The 25,269-nt window shown below is 40.5% G+C and overlaps 1 protein-coding gene across 5 annotated transcripts in view; it reads left to right on the top strand.

The window, feature by feature from the left end:
- The window catches only part of BICD1 (BICD cargo adaptor 1), a 183,227-nt gene that overhangs the window by 120,614 nt on the left and 37,344 nt on the right, over positions 1-25,269 (top strand). For all 5 annotated transcript variants that reach the window (XM_074168086.1, XM_074168087.1, XM_074168089.1 and 2 more), the window contains exons 3-5: positions 12,554-12,706; positions 15,008-15,445; positions 21,325-22,419. In XM_074168086.1, coding sequence (XP_074024187.1) covers positions 12,554-12,706; positions 15,008-15,445; positions 21,325-22,419 — 1,686 coding nt within the window. The remainder of the gene's footprint in view (positions 1-12,553; positions 12,707-15,007; positions 15,446-21,324; positions 22,420-25,269) is intronic.

Raw genomic sequence — 25,269 nt, forward strand, 5'->3', positions numbered from 1 at the left:
TAAATATGGCATTTGATGGCATTTTTTTTTTGTTTTGTTGCATTGCAGGCAGTGAATAATATTCAGCGTTTATTCAATTTCCAAAAGAATAATTTAATTCTAAGGCTGTGCTGCCATGAGTAACATGCTTGAGTAACTCTCCCAGAGATTATGGCATTAGTAGTCAGCCCTTGCACTGTGTTCTTATGGCATGTATTACATTTGTATTTCTGCCCTGCGTGCCGAGGAACAAGAATCTTGTTTCCTCAGCCTTTTAAGGACATGGTAGAAAATTGCCAATGTAAAAATTACTACTGTTGGCTGAAATTATATATATATATATATATATATATATATATAAAGTAAATCTGTGAAATATGCAGTCCAGATTAAGATAAATAAAGGAAAGGGCAGATTATAAAAGCCAAGATCAGGTTTCAAAGCAATTTATATTGAGCAGTCAAGAGTAGTACACTGTTAGAGACACTTTCTGAGTACAGGTATTTTCACTGTCCGTATTGCAAATCTTCTACATAGACATTTGTATTCATGAATCACTATGTATGCTGTAATGAATAAAAATTATGTTTAAAATTCAGTCCTAAAGCATGTAGTTTACAGACATATGAAGTACTTATCTTCGGCTATATTTGCCGCCTAAGTCACTCAAATATATTACCTAAAATAAAAATTCTAAGTCTTTAAGGGAAAAAAAAAAAAAGAAAAGGTATTAGTCATCAAGCCATTTTCATATTTTTAATATTAATCAACTCCTGTATCTGAACTGGTGTTTCTGCTCATGCCACAGAAGAATAAGCAGGGGTGGGTGTGTGTTCTGCACACAAGGTCAAATAAGCTGCAGAATGCCATGCTGCTTTTTGCAGCAGATGGGTAATGTTACATGGATTTTAATTATTGAAATTACTTCTGACTTTGTGGAAGTACTCTCTTTTAATAATAGCAGAACTGACCACGTGATAACATTTGAATTTTGTGGCACAGATGTGTTTATTTAAAGATGCCATGTGTCTGTCCTCTGGAAAAGAAGGAGAGTTACTGACCTTTAATTTTCTTTTTGCTCCTCCATCCTTAGCAACCTTTTTTTACTGTATTGATATTTTTCAAGGGGAACTTGAAATAGTCTGTTGTCATTGGGAGGGCGGTGGGTGCAGATTCACAAAGAGCTTTTAAACACCTCTGCAGCTGGCAATCTGCAAGAATAATTTTGAGGAGGGAAGCTCTGCTGTGGGCATGGGTTTACAGATTGCTTTGATGCTGAGTTCTCGCAGCTCCTCTGCAGAACAATAGACAATGTCCCAGCAGATGACTGCTTGAAATAGATTTGTACTTGTGAATAGTTTCTTTGTATCCTTTAGCAATTTATTCACAATACTTTCTAAAAAGTATTAATGGTTTCTTGTTTGTTTCTTTCAATATATTTCTACTTTCTCAATCCACTACGAGGAACTGAGTACTAGCGGGAATGTGGAGTGTTAATTGGGGTCTCCTATTTATTTTTTTCCCCGACATGTAGTTACTGTTGTCATCACCGCCCATCTCCCTACATTTCTGCTGTATTTCATGCAAGGACATCTAACGAGTTTTCTCTGTGGTAAGAGCTATCCGGGATCCTCACTTCTCGCGTCCTCTTCTGTTGGTAGAGGACAGAGAGGTAGCTGAAGATGGGGACGGTGGGTAAATGGAAGACTCCTGCAGAAAGGAACAGATGCATTTTGTGGGTAGGAGAACAAATACTGTTTCCCACTTGCAGTGTGAAAGAGTTGGGTTCCGATTAGACATTCAAAAGAGGTTTCTGACAAAGGCAAAAGTGAAGTTAGGAAACAAGTTTCTGGGAAGTGATGGGATCTGTCATTGGAAGTGATTAAGAAGAGATTAGACAGGTACCAGGAATGACATAGATGTAGTTACTCCTATCCTGAGAAGACGAACAGACTAGATGCTGCCATGGGGCCCCTTTGAGATCCATTTTTCTATGATTTTTATGATCTTTTGTGAGCTGAGGATCAGGATGAATTTTGTGTCTGATTAATTTGAACTCACCCCCCTACTAATTCAGCTGCACTGTCCAAGGGACCAGATTTATGAGTACTGCTGCCCAGCCCTGGGTCTATGTGTCAACATGCTCTCAGCTTCCTCAGTTCTAACACGGTGCTGCAGCACAGTCCTCCCACAGCAGGAGAAGGCAGAGGCACTTGCTCACAGACATCGATATTGCAATGTCTAGCTGGTATTTACAAGGCCAAAGATTAGCTTGGCCTGCAAATTGAGGAAAAAAAAAAACAGAGCTTGGATGGTATTGTAACGCAGCGCAGGATGGGGAGGCTGAGCTGGGAGCTCTGGCCCGGCACGTGCATCCCTCGACAGCACGGCTTGATTACTGATATAAGGAATATAAGGAAGGTAGGATTGAGCTAGCAGAGAGCTTTAATTAAAATAGCTCTGAGTCCTAAGGAAGGGAGGCAGTTGCCATGGGGAATGGAAAACTTACAAGAAGCCTAGCTCTGTGCCTGAAACATGGGAGAATGGAGTTGCTGCCCAGCACACTCAGAGACGGGTTACCACAGGGAGCTCTAAAACCAACCTGACATCAAAAGTTTGAGTAAGACAGCAGAAAGCAATGTAAAAGCAAGCAAACAGGGATGTATTTTTTTTTTGTACTGACCAAGCATTATGGGTCCTAAAATAGTCAAGCTCACCCCTCTTATTTAGGTGCTTTGATGTCTTTTCTCTCTCCTCCTTTCCACTCTCAGGAGTTCACCTTACTGCTCCCTGCGTCTCAATGCTTCAGGGCATATAGTGAAATCTTATTCCTGCTGGAGGCTATATATATTTTACCGTTTACAGTGATGGGGCTGGGTTTCCACCTCTGGTACTTGGAATAGATCACGTAGTTGTTGCTGAGTAGCAAGCATATCCAAAATAGAAACGGCATGTCTTCCTATTCCCTACCTCCTGCTAGCACCAGTGCGTCAACCCTGTCAGCAATGTCAGGGAGTATAAATACCATTAAAACTAACTTTTTGTTTATTTGTTTTCTGGGGTGGCTTGCTGCCCCTGATCTGGCTGATGATGTGACAGCTAGCGCTGGCCCAAGGGAGGGTCAGGACCTGGGAGCAGCAGCTGTGGTACCGCTGAGCTTAAACCGATCACAGACCCACACCCTGTTAGCACAACTTCCCTTTTGTTGGTTAGCCAGTGCCCCTTCCTTCTAGAAGGAAATTTGGCACTTTGCACCTGACAGATGGCCTCTCAAAGGGATGCGTATAACTGGCAGATGCCTCTCCCAAGTGATCAGTTAGGCTTTAAAACCAGCTCTTGGTTTCTTGTTGAGCTTGAAAAGGCCTGTGTGGATCCTCCATCAAAAAGCCTGCCTTCAGGCATTGTCATGTAGAATCGCTGCTGTTGGCTTCTTAAATTGTGGGTAGAAAGCAACAACCTTCATAGGAAAGGTTGTAATTGGGGGAAAAAAATAATAAATTGCCATTCAGTCCAAAATGCCCCAGCCCCCCCCCTTCTTTTTTTCTTTCTTTTTTTTTTTTTTCCCTCTGAGCTAATCTGGCAAGAGCAATTTGAGTTTGGTATCTTTATAATAGTACCCAGTCAGCCATGGGATAATCAGTGATGTAGAGCAGGCAACAGCCCCACTTCAGAGAGTGCAGTCGTGAGTGTTTGTTACTCGGGCACTATTCAGTGCAGTGGGAATAATGAGGATGTGGCAAAGTAATTCAGCTGAAATGTGACATTAAGAGGTAGAGCCTTTTCTGCTTCAGACTACACGCTCCTGCCCCGTGCTCTTCACCCTGACCAGAGCACAGGGTTCCAGGGGAGCCCATCCTGCTCCTGCTGCAATGGGATTGGGGAGATGGCAACAACAACATGGCATGGAGAGCTGGTGAAGGGTCTAGAGAGCAAGTCCTGTGAGGAGCAGCTTAGGGAACTGGGGTTGTTTAGCCTGGAGAAAAGGAGGCTGAGGGGAGACTGTATCGCTCTCCACAACTACCTAAAAGGAGGTTGTAGCGAGGTGGGGATTGGTCTCTCCTCCCAAGTAACGAGTGATAGGATGAGAGGAAATGGCCTCAAGTTGCACCAGGGGATGTTTAGATTGGATATTAGGAAAAGTCTCTTCACCAAAAGGGTTGTCAAGCTCTGAAGCAGGCTACCCAGGTGTCCTGGTTTGAGCCTCAGCTTCAATGCTGAGCATGATGAGAATAACCCCTTGGTCAGTTTTGGATCACCTGTCTTGTCTGCTCCTCCCCATAGGTTTAACCCCTCTACGCTCTTCTGTCCCTCCAATGTGGCACACAACACAGTTAGCTGACCTTGGCTGTTACAGGAATAAATATAAGCAAGAGCCTCTCTACATAGCATTCCTGGGTATTATCTATAAGCATCAGACATTATCACTCTGGAAGCAGACACTGTCTGAAATACGTGCCATTAATTTCAGAAAGTGCAGTTATGTAGAAGAGACTTAACTGAAAAGTAAAATTACTGAAAAAAAAATTGGTTCTGTTCTATCTCAAACCAGGACACCAGGGTAAATGGTTGAGTCGCCATCCCTGGAGGTATTTAAAAGATGTGTAGACATGGAGCTTAGGGACATGCTTTAGTGGTGGATTTGGCAGTGTTATGTTAATAACATAACACTTTTAGACTCAATGATCTTAAAGGTCTTTTCCAACCTAAATGATTCTGTGATTTTAAAAGTGGGAGTGGGACTGGCCTTTAGGCTGTGGCTGGTACCTGGAGAAATTAGAAGGCCAGTACAGGCCTGAATGGACTGTGGGAAGATTCTTGGTGAAGACTGCTGCATTTGCAAGATGTTGCTATCAGCCTGCTCCAAGGCACGGATGTGTCATCATCTTTCATTTACCCAGTCAGTGTGGTATTTAGAAATAAATCCTCCCACTTCTTGGAAATGTTTAATGCCACTAGTGCTGCAGGAGACAGATGAGTAGCAGAGTTTTAAATTTAAACAAAATTACCTCCACGATGACCTTCTTATGGCAAAACTTTTTCCAGCCAATTGATATTTTGCTGTTTGCAATGATCATGTTAATGAATGACATCATTCCGCAGATATGCAGAGGGATCATAGTAACTGAACTGTGTTATAAACCTGGAATCTGAATTTCTTCTCATGCTGCTTTAATATGGTTTGGTTGGTAAAGTTTCTCTTCCTTTGAAGAAATTAATTAGGAATATTCCAGCAGTGTTTGTTACAGGGTGCTAATATTAGTTATAATTAATTATAATTAATATATTAATATAATTGAGATATAATTAATGCATTAATATGAATGTATTAATTGCTATAAATGCAGCCAAATCAAACCATTATTTTTCAGATAAACATGTATGATTAGAGATTTGTAGTGTATATAAGTTTATAAAGAAGTCATTATAATATTATGTGATCATAATATGTAGCAGGAAAGTTACATACCTAAACATCCAGAACATTCCTGAGTTCTATCTTTTTATATATACTTATATATAAAAGTCAATAAAATAGATACTTTATAGGGATTTATAAGTAGCAGGATTTACAACGTTAAGTATTATGGGTTTCAAGCTCTGTGATAACTACATAAATGGACCATTTAATTGTCCTTGATAGAAATTCACCTTGCTACTTTAGATTTAGCAATTCCAATTGAATGCATTGAGTATTTCCGGTTACAGGTTATTAAATTATTAGATGTATTGTCAATGCTTTATTTAAGAGCCATTGCTGGTGAAGGAACTTGAAACATACATTATCTTGATCTGGCTTCTATACAATATGCTATAGCTAACAAATATATGGCTTTTGTAATCCTTGTCTTTGATAGTGTTGTCATTCTGTAAGTAAATCCATGGAAGGGAAAGATTATAGGTACTTATGTTATTCTACAGATATATTTTCAACAATGTCTTGTGCACAATAGCACATCTGTTTTTTTCTGCTTTTGAGACAATGAAAGATATGTCAAGAGCTAAGGAATGTCAGAATCATACATAAATATAAAAGTTAGTGATTTCTGGTTTTGGACAATATGAGCTGTATTCATACTCTTAAAGTATTATGCTGATACAGCTGGTTAGATCAGGTACAATATCATGGACTCTAATAATGCCACCTGAATGAAGCTTTTTGAAGGATGAGATCAGATAAATTCAGATTAAAAAGTAGGGTGCAGAATTTTAACAATGAGGGAGAAGAATCTTTGAAATAATTTATTTTGGGAGGGATATAGACATATCTGTGCATTGAAAGGAAAGCAAAAATGGGTCTGGAAGAGGTGCTGCTTAGCTAGGCATCTACATCTATGAATCGGGAGGATCTGTCTGCAAATTCTGCAAAAGGGTCAGACCAAGCCACAGTAGTTCATCCACAAAATCCCATTATGGTTTTAAATACATGTGGAAAATGTCATTCTTTCAGTTCAAGGTGAGTATTCCTGTATATGAGAGAGGGAAATATTAAGGCTAGTACAGAGGAACTTCTTTCGGGACATAAAACAGGTGATGGTAAAAAAAAAAATGGTTCTCACTTTCCTATTCCCACTTTTATCCTTCCTTCTCTCAAATTCCCTTATCCCTTCAGAATGAAAAACCAAGGCAAGCTGGGTATCTCTGCAGACCAGCCGGTGCTCCCTGGCTGACTCCTCCCTGGCATGGCAAGTCTCTTTCTGGGTTTTCACCTTGTACTGTTTTCCTCTTTGGATTCTGCCATCACTAGAAAGGAGGAGGGGTAGCTTTCCACTGATGTCGTAGTGTCCTGCTACATTGTGCTGGTGAGAAGAATTCTCTGTATGATGCAGACTTAGATTTTTCCATTGTTTATGGAAAACAAAAAATGTATCCATAATTCACGTTAGAGGCTTCTAAAGAGGAAATATAATTGGGCTTTAAAGGTTCTGAGGGTATATCTGTCTATTCTAAAGGTAATGAAACAAAGATACTTTAGGGTTTGGTTATTTTTTCCTTGTTAAATTCTCATTAATTTATTTGTATTTGCATGTTGCCAAGTAGATACAAACAACATATTAAAAAAGAAGCAAAAAATCACTTATAAATTAGGTTAATTTTGTGACAGAATGATCCTGAAGGACATCCCAAACCTGGTTTTGGCCAAAGTTGTGCTGGTAGTGCTGCTTCATGTGAAGTCAGCGCGTTTGTAATAAATTTGAACCCCAGTTAAATTGTATTTTCTATGATATGCCTGTTGTTCTTCATGAAAAATACACCTTTTATTTCCTCTGCAGAGTAAGTAAACATGGCATACAAATTTACAGTGAGACTTGTCAACAAACACATGAGATCATGGATATTAGGCTGAGCATAAACTTTCTATTACATTCAATTTACTGCTAGTGCAATAAAACTGTCATCAGATCGAATGGGATTTTATACTGCATCAGCTATAATATAATGCCATTAAATTGGAAGTATATAAATTTTTCATTGTTCTCTTACTCATGACTTCTGAAAATTAGAAAGTTGCGCACAGCATCATGCTACAGCTTGCATATTCCAACAGATAAATAGTGATTTAGTAGTTTGGGGCATATATTTAATTTCTCTTTATAAGGGTGTTTTACAGTGTTAAAAATAATGTGTTTTACTGTAGTAAGGACACGAAATCTTTTCATGGAAACTTGGATGAAATAAATATAGGGAAAAGGCCCAAACACTAGTTCCCCGAGTTTGCGTGGGACAAGAAACAGTAGATAAAAGCCAGAAATAAAAAAAGTCCTTTATGTGCTCCAAGATAGGGGAGAATCAAAATAGTTAATGGAACTACATTCACTTATCAAGAAGGCTTCAAAACAACATCAGTTTTCAGTAAGTTCAGTCTATGGGTCCACAGTTCAAGAAATCAAGAGTCACCAGAGCTCACTTCTCATCTTGGAGATGAGAATATCCCACTTCAGGCCATGGTCCCTTGACCAGTTTTCTTTCCTCAGATATATTGATAGGACACAAGGCTGTAACAAGTGGCTTCCTTGGGCAGCACTGGGGGTGTTCTGATAAAAAAAAGACTGTGGGGGAACCATCTATTTTTTAAAAAAGTCCTTGCTCATCATTTTCAAAATTAGACATTTCCATTCTTTCATTTTAAAGTACCTTCTAACTTGCAATTATTTGGTATTACAAAGTGTGTACATATGCAATTAATACAAAGAGCTCTGTATGTAGCGTATGGAATACAGCATTTTTAAAGTCTAAGCTGAATCAAAAATGAATAATATATTCATATACAGTGCATTTAATTTTGGTAAGAAGTACTGTTGTGGTTTGAACCCCAGCCAGCAACTAAGCACCACGCAGCCACTCAGTCGCCCCCCAGCCCCCTCGGTGGGATGGTGGAGAGAATCAGAAGAGTAAAAGCTAGAAAACTTGTGGGTTGAGATAACGACAGTTTAGTAAGTAAAGCAAAAGCCACACATACAAGCAAAGCAAAAGGAGGAATTCATTCATCGCTTCCCATCAGCGGGAAGGTGTTCAGCCATCTCCAGGAAAGCAGTAACTCCAAACATTACACACACACACCCCCTCCTCCTTTTTCCCCCAGGTTTATAGACTGAACATGGTGTCATATGGCCTGGAATATTCCTTTGGTCAGTTGGGGTCAGCTGTGCTGGCTGTGTCCCCTCCCAACTTCTTGTGCACCCCCAGTAGACTCGCTGGTGGGGTGGTGTGAGGAGCAGAAAACATGACTGTGTCTAAGCACTGCTCAGCAGTTAACTAGAACATCCCTGTGTTATTAACACTGTTTCCAGCACAAATCCAAAACATAGCCCCTTATTAGCTACTATGAAGAAAATTATTCCAGCCAAAACCGGTACAAGTACAAAAGTTTATTATTTAATATTTATATTCCACTGATGCTCAGAGAGCTGTCAGGATTGAAGTGATATTTGTACCATATAAATATGGTCCTTGCCCCTCTAAAACCTAGAGATGTCTTTCACTTTTCATATATGGCAAGTCTGAAAATATATCTAATTGGATAGGTGACCTGAACAAACTTTATCTCAACTAAGCCTTCTGTTTTTAATTTCTCGTGGTCTGTTCTGTTATGTGTAGGTTCATTAGACATGCTATGTGACTGACATTTTCCACAATTAATGCTCACATATAATTAGATGCAATTCTGACAAGGACTCTGTTGTTTTCTATAGTTTCACAGAAAGGCCTTTTCCTTCTTTGGCACCAATCCATTGAAACCATTGCACCATGTTCAGCTGGTGACTGGGACTGAAAATAATTTACAGCCATGTAAACATTCGTCGTGTGTCATTAGCTCCACCTCTTGGATTAATTTGGTTTTTACAGATGCAGTAGTTCATAGGGGAATCCTCTCTGGAAATGTAAAAAGTCCTGAGGCAGTGCCCTAGTAAAAGCATCTGGCTCAGTTGCTCTATCCTGCGAGCTTAATGTTCAGTGCTTGATTACCAATAAAGTTTAATTACAAATTATTTGACTAATAATTTGGGTTACATTGTCCTCTAGTGGCTCATACAGATAACTGCCCTGCTGACAGACTTTTTTTTGCCTTGTGTTTTAAATCCTTTCATACTGTTTTCATGCAAGTCCAAGTCACCTCAGAAAAGGACTGATGCAATGGCCAAATAAAAAGTTTGCATCTTAAGTGCCACTGTATCCGTACAAGATCTATCCTCTAGAAATGCACATGGTTTGCTTAAGAAATAAATATTTAAAGTAGTTCCAAATAACAATAGAGAGTTGTGAGAAGATACTGTATTTAATCAGAGCATTTGATGGAAACAAATATATCCCGCTTACTGACAGTAATAAAAAAAAAAAAAAACTTCAGCATGATTTTTTTTTTAGTGGGATGAAGACTGGTTCACTTTCACAAAATGCATAGAGATCTGATATGAAGGAAAACAGAACAACCCTCCAGCGTGTCCTGTGGCTACTCACTCGTAAACCTCAGTAATGCCAGGCTTTTGCCCTGTCACGTGGCAGCATCACCTTTCGTAGGAAGCAGTGACAGCACTAGAGCGCTTTGCAGCTGGATGTTTGCAAAACAGGAGGAGGGATCTGGGAGCATGGAGAATAATGCCAGGGTGTTTGCAATGCCAAAACCGCGCATTTTACCTTACTTTGAAAAAGCGATACCGTATTCTCTAATGTGCTGATATTGTTTTGCCTCGTGGCAGAGCAGTGGGATTGCTTCTAGCGGAGGTCTTGGCACTGGTCGGGGGAAGCACGGCAGGCAGCGCTGCGGCAAGCACGGCGCGGGGGATGCTCCGGCTGGCGAGTCTTCCCTTTCCCTACTCTTTCTTCCTTGACTAAATGCCATGAGTGACGAGGAGTCAAAGCTGGTCTGCAGAGATAGTTTCTGTGCATGTAAGAGGAAGAGGAGAAGTGCTATAAATGCTTCTATCTATATCTCTGAGATTGTGTAGGTTAAGGAGTAGTTACAAGTGGCAAAGGGATGTGGTTTCTGTCTTCTTAAAGAGATGATGGTGTGCTCCAGCAAGACGATAGCTCGCTTTTTCTTTTGCTTTTTGCAATAATAGGAAAGACAAAGGAATACTCTGACCTTACCGAGTTACTGTCAGAGGCTTTTTCAAAGTAGCATGCCTTGTAGTCTTTCAGGGAAACAATATATCAGGATTCAGCAAAAATTTTTTGCTCAGGTCCTCCATCTCTGGCCACCTTTTTTTGTCCTCCCTCTTCAGAGAGGCCTTCCTTTCAACCAGCAATGTGACTGTGTGCTTTGGATGGATGTCAGCCAGTTCCTATTCATTCCCTGGGCTGATCTTCCTCCAAACACCGGGGGAATTGTAGAGTAGCTTAATTATACTTGACACAGCGGAGTCGTGCGTTTGGTGTTGTTCACGTACTGCCTCAGACTTGGACCTATACCCACACCTAGCAAGCGTCAATAACCGCCACAGCTGACAGAAACAAAACGTATAAAGGCAGCCATGAGGTATAGAATGGCTTCAGCTCATGAAATCATCTGCGGTGCCATTCTTACAGTTCACTCAGAGGTTTATTAGGCAGTGATGGATGCAGGAATATTTGCAGAGAGTTACTTTTATCTAGTGCTCTGTGCCCCTTCTGCCACTGGAGATCTTTTAAACCAAAGGCGTGCCTTCAGTTAAGAAGTCACGTAGGATCTTATTTCTTCTTAAGTAGCTGCCAGGAGAGGGAAGGTGATGGTTTTTATTTTTCTTTAAAAAAAAGTCTTCATTTTATAAAGTGCTTTTGTAACTCTTGCATCAATATTACCTTTTTTTTTTTTCATGTTTTGCAATGTTATTTTCCAGGGGTTTATAATTGTTTATTTAACCTAGGTGCTATGCAAAGTTCCGTTTATCCTCAGTTCAGAACGTGTGGTTTTATCTTTTATGTACTAAAGAGTGAGTTGTACAGATTGGTCTATAGTCAGCGAGCTGACTATAATTTCTGCTGTAACGATTTTTTAAAGATTTGACCCTTCTGGGTAGCTGTCAGGCCAGTGACTGCCCTCCTGCCACACTGAAATCTTTTATAGAAACCCATTACTGCTTCTCAGGTGTGCTCTTTCTGACACCCCAGCAGTGAAGGGGCTCTGCCCCATCATTAAGGTCGGAGTAGTGCTTCCCTCCACCAGCTACTGAGGCAATGCTCAGGTTCCTCCTGCAGGCAAGGAGAAGATGTGAACAATTAATTATGTGTATTCCTATTAATCAGGGAAAATGCAGACTTCTCTTCAAAGCAGAGGGGAAGGTTGCTCCTACCAACCGTGTCGGTCACTGTTCTCTTCCAACTGTGTGTTAATGCCATCTTCCTATAGTGTGTTTTACATCAGGGTCATGCCATCAGAGTCCTTCCAAAATAACCTGATCCTTGATGTCAGGCTCAGTCAGAGGTAGAATCCAATGGAAGCAATTTTTGGTGAAACCGATCCCTTGTGGGACAGCCTCTCGTAAGGCTGTCTTGGAACTGCGTATGCTAATGGAAAAAATGAAGTGGTGACCTTGTGTGCTGTCAGGGTGTCATCCTGCTCAGCACAGCAATGCGTTTGTCAGGTTTTGACGAGCGCTTAACAGCCTGGCAGGCCCCCCCCCCCCCCCCCCCTACTTTGTGCCTCTCTAATGGCTGCAGATACAAACACATGAGTGCACCTTGCTCAGTAACAGATGTCTTTACAGAACAGATGCCGTTACTCGTTGCTTTTCTGTATGAATGTAGAAGGCATCCTTTGGTGGAAAACAGGTGGTAATTTTATTTAAATCCAACTGTATCGTAGAGCAATAAAACCAATGAAATTATAAAGCCTTGCCAGGTTTTCCATTTCAATAAGCATCTAATCTTGAAACTGTTTTAATCAACCTTCCTTATTAGATGTTCTCATTTCTGCATTGTGAGCACACACCTGAAATTACTGCTTGGCCTCGGATTAAAAGGTGATGCTGTTTTGATTTGCACTGTTAAATCATTTCAATTTGAGGATTAATTTTTTGTTTGGCCTTTTCTAAAGGCGATGTTCGTCATTAAAGTGGCTGTGCATGAATGGTAATGTACTTGCATTTTCTCTCATCAGAATAATGAAATGGTGGAACTACAGAGGATACGAATGAAAGATGAAATTCGAGAGTACAAGTTTCGAGAGGCAAGACTCCTACAGGACTACACCGAGCTTGAAGAAGAAAACATCACTTTACAGAAACTGGTGTCTACACTGAAACAGAATCAAGTAAGCATCGAAAGATTCAAGGCGCTATGCTGAAAAATGACACCATTTTCTCCAATTTCCCATAATGTGATCCACCAGAGCACTTCGATAGATGTTTCTTTCTATGTTTTTTTCAGTTATGTTTTTGCTAAAAACTTAGCCTGAAACAGTGTTATTGGCCATTCTTGATGTATGGGGATGCCCTTACCTCAGTTTTAGGAAAATCACGGTGGGATATTTTGTTGCAGTACTTTGTAATAGTGGAGGAATTATGAAAATAGATAGAATGCCATCTTTTCACTTTCTGCTTTTCCTCTCCTCCCTTCCTGCACACTGAACTCGGTGCCCAGCGGCAGAGCTCAACCCTCCTTTTCTTCTCGGTTGCTTTCCTGCATATCCTTTCCTCTTCTGAAGCAGAGAAAATAATCTTCTCCCTGTTCTCCTGGGTTTTTTTCCTGCTCCCCTGGTTTTCCTGTACTAGTGTTGCTCTCTTCTCAGCCATGCTGGCCCACAAGTTTAGCAAGCTTCAAAAATAGGCGAAGGGACATCAGATGTTCCTAGTTTGTCTTTTGTTTTCCTCATTACAGTAATTTGCAGCCAATGGAAAATTAACACACTGTAATTCTCACTGCAGTGCAGAATGCACCCCGAGGAACCACCATAAACAGCAGCCCCATTGCATCCAGATGTAAGCAGCTGTGGGGTATGTTCTCTCCCCCTTACAAAAGCACAGTTTCCTTTGCTGCTGGATATATATACTGCTGAGGAAGCAGTCAAGAACACAGTTGTCCTTTACATTGAACAAAAGAGGGTTGTTCTCACATCAGAAGAGTTAACTTGCCATGATCAATTTTTAAGTATCCAAGTTGGATGATGTAATACTTTCTGCCTTTTAGACACTGTCCAGACCAGCATAACATGGCACTCCGTAACACCATTTCCTTAACTGGTAGCAGATGATAACAGCGCTGAGTTGCAGCCCCTGGTTTATATCCTAACCTACTGCCTAGTTCAGTCAGGGCTTTTATCACACAGCCAGGACTGTCACAGTCTCTAATGGCAGCCTGGTAACAAAGCTACCTTATTCCTGCAGGAATAGGCAGTACTATTTCAGCTTTCTTTTACTGCTATTTTACCGCTCCAACACAAATGCAATTGAAACATTTAAAACAACAGAGCTGTGCCGCAGGGAATGCGCAGGTAATAGAAATGGGCATATCATTACCTTATATATGAAGATACCCAGATTTTCACACTCTGGAAACTGAATTTATAGTAGATCATCTTTGTGTCAGAGTTATTTACCAAGACAGCAAATTCCCCCTTTGAGGCATGGATTTTTCCCTCACCAGCCTCATAGGAGGCATTTTCACACTATCAGAAAATTAAAGACCCCTTTATGGACTGTCCTAGTTTCCCCCAGAAGAAGTTCCATTTGCAAATGTTTATATTTGTCATAACATTTCATTCTTAATGAAAGCGAATGCCAGCAGTCTGTGGAGAGAAAAAGCATTGCCACATTTTGAATGGCTTTAAAAATCAGTCTTTTTGCATCACATATCCATGCACTTGTGATTCCTAAAATAGCTTTGATCTACAAGATGAAACTTCAAGAGCATTTTATACTTTAATACTTTATAAATTTACAAAACCGTGTGTTACAAGTCTTAGTGCTAAACTATTGTTATCTGGGTTAGGATTTTTTGTAGCTTTTGTAAGCAAAAATTCATGAGATGGTAACCATATAGATAATATAGAGCTCTGGTTTTCATATGGATTTAAAATTTTGAAAGGTTTCTTTTTCCATGTCCTTAAGTTATAAACATAGCTACTTGATGGGATTTAGTAATTTTTCAGATGGACCTCTCTCTCCATTCAGAGAGAGTTCTCCATTCATATCAAGTTTCTAAATGTAGATTTCAAAATACCATGGATTTTCCTTTTCTAGTTACCTGAGATCTATACATACCATGATATAAGATATAAAATTGTTTATGGCCATTTATAGTAAATCTATGGTTACCAGGATATCTGCTACTAAGCAGTCTTTTTTCTATGAAATGTGTTGTTTATTGTCATAAGTTACTCAGAAAAAGGTGTTACATTTCTTGATTCTCACAAGCTGAAAAGTGAGCAGTGGAATATTTAGCAGAGCAAGCTCCACTTGCGTTTTCTGTGCAGCCAGTTCTTTGCAGCTGCAGACGATGTCTGGTATTTCAAACTACATTTTCTCTAACACCTATTTCAATAAGGCTGATAAATGGCAGGTTTTCATGACTCAAGTTTTAGTATTATGAATGTTCTTTGTCTTGTCTAATTCAGGTTGAATATGAAGGCTTAAAGCATGAGATTAAACGATTTGAGGAGGAGACAGTGTTGCTTAATAGTCAGCTAGAAGATGCCATCCGGCTGAAGGAGATTGCTGAGCATCAGCTGGAGGAAGCTCTGGAAACTTTAAAAAATGAAAGAGAGCAAAAGAACAATCTGAGGAAGGAACTCTCCCAGTATATCAACCTCAATGATAGTGTGTATAATAACCATATTAATATATCAGTAGATGGTTTGAAGTTTGCAGAGGACGGGGGCGAGCCCAACAATGACGACAAAATGAATGGACATATCCACGGGCCTCTCGTGAAACTCAACGGTGACTACCGAACTCCCACGGGTAGAAAAGGAGAATCTCTGCACCCCGTCTCTGACCTCTTCAGTGAGCTCAACATATCAGAAATACAGAAACTGAAGCAGCAACTCATGCAGGTAAGAGCTGAATTTAATCTCCCAACATGTCCTGCGGATCTTAGTGCTAGCTTTTGCAATGATTTTCCCCAATGATGTTCTTGATGACATACATCCTGTTTTCAGACTTGTGTTTTCTTTATATCCAGAATTTGGTAGAAATGCCCCTAGAAAACAGATTATCTGTCTGTGAAAAGTCAGTGCGAACTGAGATGATGTTTAGCGGGAAGAGGAGGAAGGTACCTAGTTGCTGTGGTTGGAGATGACTACATTTGTTTTTCCTGATTTGATGATGGGAAGTCTCCCTGAGATTGCAAGTCAAATAAAGTCCTCTTCAGCATGACCAAAGCTATCTGGAAAACATCCCACTAAAATACAGACACACTTGATTATGCTCTTTTGCAACTTAGAGGGAGGTTTTGCCATTAAATTCAGTTAGAACAAGATTTGGCATACTGTCAAGAGAAAATAAAAGGAGAGGAGCACTCCTCTTACTAACTGTGCATTCAGAGAGCATGTGGCGTGTGAGATGTCACAGAGTGCCCTTGTCCACCCTGGCAGTCTCTGCGGATGTGCAGGCTGCAGGGGGTGCCTTGGGGACCATACAGGGAGCGTTTGTTCTCTATTCATCCAATCCCAGCCCAGGCATAACCAGAATAGGAGCCTGGGATGCAATCCAAATGAAAACTCAAGCTGCCAGCCACGATGCTGACATCATCTTAGAAAGGGGTACAGTGCCACACAGAGAAAGGGTCCCGCTGCCCAAGCTGTTGAGCATCTTCTCTGTCATAAGAGTTTTTTCAAGCTCTTTCCAAGGTTTTGGCACCATCAGGGAAACATCCAGCATTTTCTAGCTGCGGGCTTCCAAAAAGTGCCTCTTCTAAAAAGGGTAAATATAAATCCTTTACAGCTTAAAAAGTAAAAGGCGATTTGGAAGTAGAGCAAACCCAATTTTCAGTGCTTGATAGAGAACAATAAATCCCTATGTGGTCTGTCCTATATTTACTGAGGAGTTAATTGTTTTATTTACTTCATTGCCAAACTCACCGTGGGAAGTTTTGATCTGAGCTGTGACATGGCAAACACTGATGACATCTAGTGCTTTGCACAAATAACTTTGATGCAAGACATACATAATTTAAGTGGGAAAGCTGGAAATTTGGAATTTTGTTTCTGTGAAAAATTCTATTAGAAACTTTTCCAGTATTAAAATGTAAACAGTGTGTGTAGTTTGTGTATACATGCATATATAAATATATGCATGTATATGTGCGTATACATTTATGTAATATGTGCACATATATATTATATGCAGCTTTTAATTTCATTTAGAAATACAATTTCTATTTAAAAAACCCAACTTCAGAAGAAATTCTTTGAAATGTTCACATTTTAAAATAGAGAGTATGCATTTTCAACCACAATTTACAATGAAGTTTATGCAATATAAATTTGGAGTGAAAGCTTTTTGGAAAAGAAACAAACAAGATTGTTTTGTCTTGATTTTATCAAATTAAATATCGAGCTTGATAAATCAGCAAAATTCTACTTGAAAGACACTGCAAATGTTTTTATGGTCTCTGACTTTAACATTCCTTATTTATTTTACACTTCTTAAGCAAAGAGTCAGCCTTCTGATGGTCAATGGCCACAAACTGCCTAGGGTCCTATAAGACCCTAGAAAATAAATATAACCATTTTTCAGTCAGAACGGCTTTGCCAGGCCCCAGCACCTTCACTCCAGTAGCTGCCACCATGGCTCAGTGTTCTAATCATGTTTAAAGTTTTAAGGTTTAAAAAGAAAAACTAGACTCAGCTGGAAACCTGATTTCTTTAGATACTGAAAAGAGTTACTGCAAAATTCTGATGTGTACTTTTTTTTAAAGTAATCATCTTCTCTGTGGAGTTGCTCACGTTGGGTCACACAAATTAAACGGGAAAAACTCCTCCAAATTTTTCCTCAGAGTAGTTGGGAGATTTAATCAGGTTTAAGCTGACAAAAGGTAATTCTTCAGCAAAATTGGATTTTTCTTCTGCTCCACAGTGTCTTTGCTCCGTGGTGTTCATTCAGCCATATCTCAATATTTGGTACGTGTTCCTCTTGTTTTCTCTGAAGAGGCAGACTCTATGACAGAGTTGCTGAAGGAAATAACTCTCTCCTGGGAGCTATTTTCGTGTCTACAGGACAGCAGGCTCCTTTTTTTGAGAGAAGCAAACTTCAGCTTTGCCATTTCATATGTGTGAGGCAAATTTTTTCACACTTCAGTCTCAAAAAGAAGCCTTAACTAAAACAGTAGGACAGATATAATTCCTTCTGCAGCTTTAGGGTGCTGCTGCTCCATGATCTGTGCTGGTCCATAGGAGAGATTTGGTTGTAACTGTTCCTTTTCCATGTTCCCTTTAAAACCTGCTAAGTAACGTATGTCTTGCTGAAAATTCCCATATTCTGAGATTTTCTTGGAAAAGCTCAAGTCTTTCTGCTCTTCTCTCATGTTTGTTGTCCAGTGGCAAGAATTCTCTATCTCATCTTTAAAGCCTAGGACTCCTCTCTTCCACAGTAATGCTCTCCCTATTCATGAGGCCAACATAATATTTGGAAAACTTAGAATAAGGTCTCTTAAAAAAAAAAAAAGAAGAAAAAAAAGTCATGCAGCCCTATTTCTGACACTCTTCTCCAGCTGTCTGGTACTCTGACAAAGATATGATACAGCTGAGGTTCAGGGTTCTTAAGCTGAGTTTTCCTGTTCATTTGTTCCAGTCTCCACCAGGAATTTTTCACTGATATTCTGGTGTTTGTTTTTTTTTAAAAAAAAAGATAAATAACAATGCTAAAATTGGTTTCCATAATTGTAAACTATAGAGCAAATTGGGAAGGAAATTTCCTAAAACTGAAATCTTTGAAGGGAAGGATGCATCGCAAAATAGGTACAGCTACTTTTGAATTGCTTTTATTTTCAGTTGAAGATGATAAAGATCCTTTCTGCAGCCACTAATTTCAGTGTTAAACACACACACCCCAACAACTGAACTGAAAAATAACTGCAATTCCCAAAAGTTTTCTGTGGGTGGAAATAAGAGTACAGTATTGTCTAGAACAAGAAATTTAATTGAGGAGAGCCATTAGTATTCAGAAGGTGAGCTCAGGGCTGAGTTGGAGCTTTGGGGTTCTTTTTCCATGGAAGTCGAAGCACGTATTTATAACTTTAAATGGAAGTGGATTAGCTTAGTTCATAATTACTGGACCAGAATGAGTAATATTTACTAGATCTATGTATTTAATTTTGCCTACTGTCCAAGTTGACATGTGGGTTTTAAAAGTTGCATGTTTTCTCTGGAAAGAATCCTTTCTATTTGAAAGAAGTATTTCGTTCCAGAACACATTTAAGTTCAGGAGATAAATGATCATAAAAGTCCCAATTAGCTTTGTTACAGTTTTTCTTCATGATAGAGTATGACAGCTGAGATCAGTAATCTGCCAGGATCAATTCTGTCTGATTAATTTAAACACACACTGAAACACCATACTGCTTTAACACCAAGTTGTTTTCTCAAAGGAAAGGCTCTCTGGCTGTAGGCTCTGTATTTATTTTTATACTAGTGCAATCTACAGTTAATTGCCTACTTCTGTGGGAGCATACACACAGTGGACCCATACACCTTAAAAAGACAACTGCCTTTGGTGTATAATGTACAGATCTTTATTATCCATATGACTCTCCGCCTTAAGGTGAGATGGTCCTTTAAATTAACCAAAACTCGATTTTCCTGCACACGTGTAGCTCACCTTACCAGCCTGAAGGAATAAATGTCATCATTATCTGATGAGGGTAATGCAATTAACACCTAAGCCTGCTATGCTAGGTGGTAAGAACCAGAGTTCGGCTGAAAGTTTCTGGGGAGAGCAGATGTGGGGCAGATTGCTCAATGGAAAAAAAGAGCTAGTGAGGAGGCTTTGCTAGGCAGCTCTCTGAAGATCTCCAGGGCAGGTCAGACCAAAAAATCTACGAAGAGCAGCCACCTTTTAAGAAGATGCTCTTGACAAGGAGGAAGGTTGCTCTATTTTGGGTTTCCTCAACAAGAGTGGGCTGACACAGGGAGGGGCGAGCAGGAATGGGGGCAGCAGGCAGACTGAGGAAGCAACGGGGAAACAACATCAAATGGAGGAAGGTGCCAATATACTCGTAGTACGTGGCTGTCCTCTTCTGCATTACAGCACAGACTATGCTGTGCCTAAAGTGGACATCTGTGTGTCTACGGAGACAGGCTCTTCTTGGATCATAAAATAATGATGAGGTTTGGCCCTGTTTTTTTAATTCTTAAGCCATCAGTCACCTGTACACGAGAAAACTAGGTTGATTTTTTAAGGTGTTTTTAACATGGCTTCTATTTTTATTCTTACAATTTCTGCCTGCAATTGATCGGAGGTTCTCATAGAGGTCATGTTTTGAAAGCCTGTCTGCAAAACCAGGGGACCATCATATGCTTTAGTGCCTTAATACTTCTGAGTAGCAGCCACTGCTGAAAAGCCTGAAGGAGTCTGAAGCACTGCTTGGAACATTTTGCGAGATGGCATTAATACCCTCTCAGTCTTTAAAAGGCTTTTCTTTTCCTTCAGTAAGATTCATGGTGGCTAATTTGACTCTCTTCCAAATACTGCCTGGGGGAATGCTGATAGGGAAGGAAATACTTTTTAAAGGGTTTTTCAGAACTGACAGCTTTGAATTCTCAGAATTAGTGATTCAGGCACTCATAAAGGGAACATGGAGCATGCCATTTTCTCTGCACGTGTAAATACAGGGCTGGAATACTGTGTCAGTGGGAGAGAAAGAGCAGAAAACCTGGTAGGCTCAGGATCCTGTTGGAAAAAGCTGTGAAAGCAAGAAGGATCCCATCTTCTTGTCATGACTTCTGCTTCCCAGTTCACAACTCAGAACAGGAGAAAGGCATAGAAAAAAAGTTGGAGCATTACATTTAAAACTTGAAATGGGAGTCTTTCAGGGGTGTTGTCATGAATAGCAAATACCTGAGCAGATCAAACTTCACATTTTTTCTTGTTCACTTGCTTTAAGATGCTGCACATTAAAACTTCTAGAGTCCTCCTCCATGACCTTTTCTGCTGTTCAACATCCACATTTCTCTGTGGATATTCAGAAAGGAATTTACTAGGTCAGAACCAGTAGTTTGTTAGTTATACCACAAATCCTGCTTCTTCTGCTTTGTACTTAAAAGGATGGATTTTGCTTATAGTTAAGTGCTGGGGATGGGGAGTCCTAGGAGTTGCATGTGCTCAGTCTCCTAGTCTGTGTTACATTCCACGCAGCGGGTTATTTAATCTAATCTGTGGAAATGTAGACAGCCATTTGTTTACTGTATTTGCATTCAGTAATCAAGCCTTAATGAAAGTTTGCAACAGTCTAAAGATATAAATAAATATTGTGAAGGATTGGTAGAGCTATTCATGGGGAATGTAAATTCAAACTCCATCGAGAAATGTGTATGTACCAGTGGAAAGGCTTGTACTTGACTGATAGTTGGCAGTGATGCAATTCATGCCTATTTAAATTTGTGGAACATATTTCATAATAAATTCATTAGCATCACTCCAGCTGATTAGGCATTTAGTGCTTGGGCATTAAGTAATTCTGCCGTGGGCAACTTGTAAAGTCATAGTGATATTGCAAACTGTATCAGAAGTTGGGACTACATAGCCTTGTACAAGCTATATGTACCTTTCTCTGACTTAATTTTATGGTTTAGGGATATACGGCTAAAATCTCTTTGAAGCGTTCAAGTTGTGTATGCAGAGTTGAGGGAGTGGAAGAGATGAACGTGATTGCAGAGTTTGGTGTTCAGCATGGGTAGGTCAAGATCCTGGTTTTCTTAATCTGACTCTGTTGCAGGTGGAGAGAGAGAAGGCCATTCTCCTGGCCAACCTACAGGAGTCTCAGACGCAGCTGGAGCACACCAAGGGAGCCCTGACCGAGCAACACGAGCGAGTCCACAGGCTCACGGAGCACGTCAATGCCATGAGGGGGCTGCAGAACAACAAGGAGCTGAAAGCTGAGCTTGACTGTGAGAAGGGCCGAGACCCTGGCGAGGAAGCACACGACTATGAAGTGGACATCAATGGCTTGGAGATCCTAGAATGTAAATACAAAGTAGCTGTTACTGAGGTGATAGACCTTAAAGCAGAAATCAAAGCCTTAAAGGAGAAATATAATAAATACGTGGAAAACTACACTGAAGAGAAGGCCAAGTATGAGAGCAGAATCCAGACATACGATGAACAGGTGACAAACCTGGAGAAGTCAACCAAGGAAAGCCAGGAAAAAATGGTCCACATGGAAAAGGAATTGCAAAGGATGACAAGCATCGCAAATGAAAACCATAATACCCTCAACACCGCCCAGGATGAGCTGGTGACATTCAGCGAGGAGCTGGCTCAGCTCTACCATCACGTCTGCCTGTGCAACAATGAGACACCAAACAGGGTTATGTTGGACTATTACAGGCAAAGCAGAGTCACCCGCAGTGGGAGCCTGAAAGGACCAGATGACCCTCGAGGTCTCCTTTCTCCACGGCTCGCCAGAAGGGGGGTGGCATCACCTGTAGAAGCTAGGACCCCGACCGAGCAGGTGACAAAAGAGGCCACAGAGCCTGGCAAGGAACAGAGCCCAACGAAAACACCTTCCATTTCTCCTGTCATCACAGCCCCTCCTTCCTCCCCTGTCTCCGATACCAGTGACATCCGCAAAGAGCCGATGAACATCTACAACCTCAATGCCATAATAAGGGACCAAATCAAGCATTTGCAGAAGGCTGTCGATCGGTCGCTGCAGCTGTCACGCCAGCGTGCTGCAGCTCGGGAGCTGGCGCCCATGATAGATAAAGACAAGGAGGCCTTGATGGAAGAGATACTGAAACTGAAATCCCTCCTGAGTACGAAGCGGGAGCAGATCGCAACCCTGAGAGCAGTGCTGAAAGCCAACAAGCAGGTAAGATGCTAATAAAGCAGTCAGTCGGGAATGTCAGTTATTTATACAGGTCACTTACAAGCTTTCCCAGGAGTGTTTCGGAGGACAGATTTTACTCACAGGTTATTCAGCCTCTCACTCAATCACGGCGAGGGCAGACCTTTCTTCCCTCCCTCCCTCCCTGCATTCTCGTTGTGCTCTTTAGCTCTGCTTTTCTCAGCACCCACCATTCACCAAGGGCACAGGCAGAGGAGCCTTTCCTGGGGAGGGAGAGAAAAGCAGAGGAGCAGGGAGTCATCACCTACCACTCAGCCTGATGCACAGGCTTGTTCCTATTACTCTTGTGAAATGAAAATGTTTCCAACACTGGAAAACAAACTGTAGTGTGCATGGAGAGGGTCTTGGGGCATGCTGGCCCCCCACCAGGGCAGGTACCGCTGGAGCGATGAGGAAGGCAAGCATAGGGGAGACCACCTGGGCCAGCACCTCAGCAGCTGCACGTGGCTCCTCTAGTGGGATTTAGTGGACCAGATGGTCCAAGCAACCCATTGCGTGCTTCTTGGCTCTTGGTAACTCTCCATAGGCTGTAAAACTTGAATGCCCCCCAATGCCAATTTAAGGGGATTAAAAATAAATGCCACAAAAGCCAAAGCGTGCCTCAGGAAGAGAATGGCAGGTGTAAAAGCGTCACCAGCTGCTTTGGACTGTACAGAAGCTGGGCATTTCTTTGATAAGACATCAAATGAAATGGTGAGTTATTTTCATTACAGGTGGTTGGAAATCTTTTAATGATTTTTCTTTTTAGTCAGAAATGATTTCACCTGCCATTGTCACGTTTTTAATCTTGTAAGAATTACAATTATGGTTTTCTTTTTTTTTTTTTTTAAGAAAAAGGGCAAGATGTTGTCCAACAACACTAGATGTTAAAGATGACTTGAAGCAGTAACTGCATTTTTTTATTTTGAGAAGGATGCATTATAAAGTTACATTTTAAGAGAATAAAAAATTTCAAATTATTATTTTGAAAATTTTCACAGCTTAACTCATCAAGCCACTTTATTTTTTATGTTTCACCAATGCAAATAAACTGAGAATTGCTGCATTTTATATCAAATGCCAAAAGAGGACCATGTAAAGGTGTGTTTTTCAATTTTTTTTGGCATAGTATATCCTCCCAAACCCTTTGTATCTATTCTATCTAAGATTTCAGGTCTTAAATTTAAGCATGCAAATAATTTTATTTCCTTCGATGCATCTCTTTATGTCCAGAATTAAGTCTGAATGCAAGACACTGCAGTGGCAGAGTCATCATTCCAGGTTGCCTGGGTCTTTTCTCCTCTAAAAACAGTGCAGCGATCACCACATGGGGGCATGAATCCTGGTTAACAGCTTGGGATACTATTAGCTGATGACAGTGATGGGTTTTCAGTGTTAAAATTCCCAATGGTCAAGTAGTCTGAAGTTACAGTTTCAAGTTTAATTGATTGTTGGATCTGTAACTGCATTTCTAGAGTACTGGGGACTTTTAAATTGCAGCAATATTTCAATATATATTGAGTCTTTTATAGTATTTCTCCCACTCTAATACAACACGTTAAATATTAATTCAAGTAATTAAATACCATCTCTAGCTAAGCAATAATAGCTCTGAGCAATTATATGTGGATTTTCCATGTAATTAAAATGTAATTAAGATGTAATTGAGGTATATGTGTTTAGATTCCAAATTGAAGATTTTTTCCATTAGCATAGAGCTATCATTTATTTTTTTATACTACCAGAGAATCTAGCTCAGACTTGCTCTTTTATTGCTGTCAGAAATAAAACATCACCCTACAGCATGCTCACTGAAATGGGTAAGATAGATTTGCTGAGTAAGGAGGTGGTATTAATTAAACTTCTATTTATTGGATAGCAGCATAGCTATTGGTAACTGTACAACCAGAATCTTGCTATCCTGTTCATGCAAGCCTAATATCAACAACCTCAAACTTTAAAGACACAATAATATAAAAGGATAGAAAGGGCCACATCACAGCTTGTCCTGCTTTGTAGCAATGCTATTACAAACCCCCTGTATTTGTTAGCGCTCCAAAAAGAGACACTTTAGGTGAAGGTTTTTGATTGGAGATATATGGGAAAGCAAGGTAAGCATAACCAAATGGGGACAAAGTGTTTAGCAGGGCCTGTTGCCACGGGACAAGGGGTAAAGGTTTTAAATCAAAAGAGGGTAGATTCAGACTAGATATCAGGAAGAAATTTTTTACAATGAGGGTGGTGAAACACTGGAACAGATTGCCCAGAGAGGTGGTAGATGCCTCATCCCTGGAAACATTCAAGGTCAGGTTGGATGAGGCTCTGAGCAACCTGATCTAGGTGAAGATGTCCCTGCTCATTGCACGGGGGTTGGACTAAATGACCTTTAAAGGTTCCTTCCATCCCAAACCATTCTATGATTCGAAATGCACTGTGAAAATGACAAGACCTGGCCTTCCTAGAGAATCTCATCATTCAGATCCAGGGGTAAGACCAGCAGCAGAAATACCTGGGTCTGGTATTTCGGGCTGTATTTCTGTAGTGAAGTCACACCGTTAACCAGGGAAGCACGGGTGCTCTCTAGTGACCACCAGAAGCATTGCAACATCAGATTAAAACCAAAATTGTAGAGTTTTCCTGGCAATACACTTGGCCACAGTGCACTGACATCCTGTTATCCAGGTACACGGGGCAAATGGCTCATCAGAAGAGAAAAAGAGCAGAGTTTCCACCTCCAGACTTGAATTGTGTTCACTCCTTTTCACAGTGACGTACCCAACTGCAGGACAGCCCCAAAGGAGTCTCTGTTTCAACAGTCTCCTCCTGCCACAGAGG

This window comes from Numenius arquata, chromosome 2 (genome assembly GCF_964106895.1).
Source record: "Numenius arquata chromosome 2, bNumArq3.hap1.1, whole genome shotgun sequence".
Classification (NCBI taxonomy): domain Eukaryota; kingdom Metazoa; phylum Chordata; class Aves; order Charadriiformes; family Scolopacidae; genus Numenius; species Numenius arquata.